The sequence below is a fragment of the Musca vetustissima genome, unplaced genomic scaffold, assembly GCF_032173495.1.
Source record: "Musca vetustissima isolate MV318-11 ecotype Yass unplaced genomic scaffold, APGP_CSIRO_Mvet_v1 utg160307, whole genome shotgun sequence".
In the NCBI taxonomy this organism is placed as follows: Eukaryota; Metazoa; Arthropoda; class Insecta; order Diptera; family Muscidae; genus Musca; species Musca vetustissima.
The window spans coordinates 358-1,714 of NW_026876536.1; the positions used below are offsets into that span (position 1 = coordinate 358).

The 1,357-nt window shown below is 45.4% G+C and overlaps 1 protein-coding gene across 1 annotated transcript; it reads left to right on the plus strand.

Moving 5' to 3' along the window:
- Positions 1-292: 292 nt before the first annotated feature.
- Positions 293-829, plus strand: LOC133321108 (uncharacterized). Its single transcript, XM_061530204.1, has one exon. It carries the CDS (start codon positions 293-295, stop codon positions 827-829), a length of 537 nt encoding a protein of 178 aa, XP_061386188.1.
- Positions 830-1,357: the final 528 nt, after the last annotated feature.

Here is a 1,357-nt window from a genome sequence, read left to right on the forward strand (position 1 = left end):
AAGATCTAAGCACGGAAACACATCATTGTTGGTGATTATTGACAAATTTAGCAGATGGGTGGAGTTAATACCAACCCGAAGAGCAACTGCGCAGGATGTCGTCAAAACCCTCAAAGAGAGAGTTATTTACCGATTTGGCTGTCCGAAAGCATTGCTGACTGACAACGGGGTACAGTTTACAAGCCGGATATTAAATTCCTTTCTCAACGACCACCACATTGAACATCGTAAAACTGCCCTTTATGCTCCACATGAGAACCCTACCGAACGCACCAATCGGGTCGTGAAAACCATGATAGCCCACAATACGGGTACGGATCATCGCAACTGGGATCAGTATTTACCCGAAATATCTTTTGCCATAAATACTGCGGTTAGCGAATCCTCAAAATACTCTCCGGCTGAAGTCGTGTTTGGTCATAACCCCATTACTCCGAACACCTTGCACCTTCCCACTTTGAACCCGCCGAGAAACAATAACATGTACAAAGAACTTTGGAAGAATGTGAAAGAAAATCGGAGGAAAGCGAGCCACACACAGCAACATTACTATAATCTACGACGAAGAATATGGACACCGGCAACAGGTAGCGAGGTATGGGTTAGAGAACGTCAATTATCATCCGCGGCAGAGAACTTTAACCAAAAACTAGCCCCGAAATATTCAGGACCATACGTTGTTTCCTCTGTAATACATCCCAACATCGTCGAAGTGAGAGACGAAAAGGGAAAAACAAAAAGGGTAAGCTTACAAGATTTGAAACCTTACCTTTCTAGTAAACTAAATGATAATGAGTGCATTATCACAATCTTCTCTCGCATAAAATAAATTCACTCAATAAGTACTGATGAGTGTACGCTCGCTCAATCGCTCATCACACAGTTATAATCACTCAAATAAAAGACCCGTTATAAAGTTTGTTGTAAGATGGTTTTACAAAAGAGGGTTCATTTATGTCGTAACAATCAAGACAAAAGGATGGAACGCAAGCCCACCAGACCGCGGAAAGAAACCACACCAGCCCAAGCCCCGAGACCTTACCGACCTCCTATTGAGGCTCGTCCCCGGATAATCTCTGATGTGGTTATCCCGGCTCGGCAAGTTCGATTTACGACACCCAGCAGTAGTGCCCCTCCACCATTGCGTCACTTCGCACGAGCAGAACAAACGCAGCCACGTCGGTCAGGAGGCATGCCCGTGTTGGATAATGTGGCAGAACATGCACGAAACCCAGAACCACCCCGAACAGTCGTAGCGGACAACAACATGCAACAACAAAATATGTCGGGCCCCATTGCAAGCTCATCAATTTCTCGGCCAGAAATGACATCTAACAGTCGCTCCCAACCAGCTCAG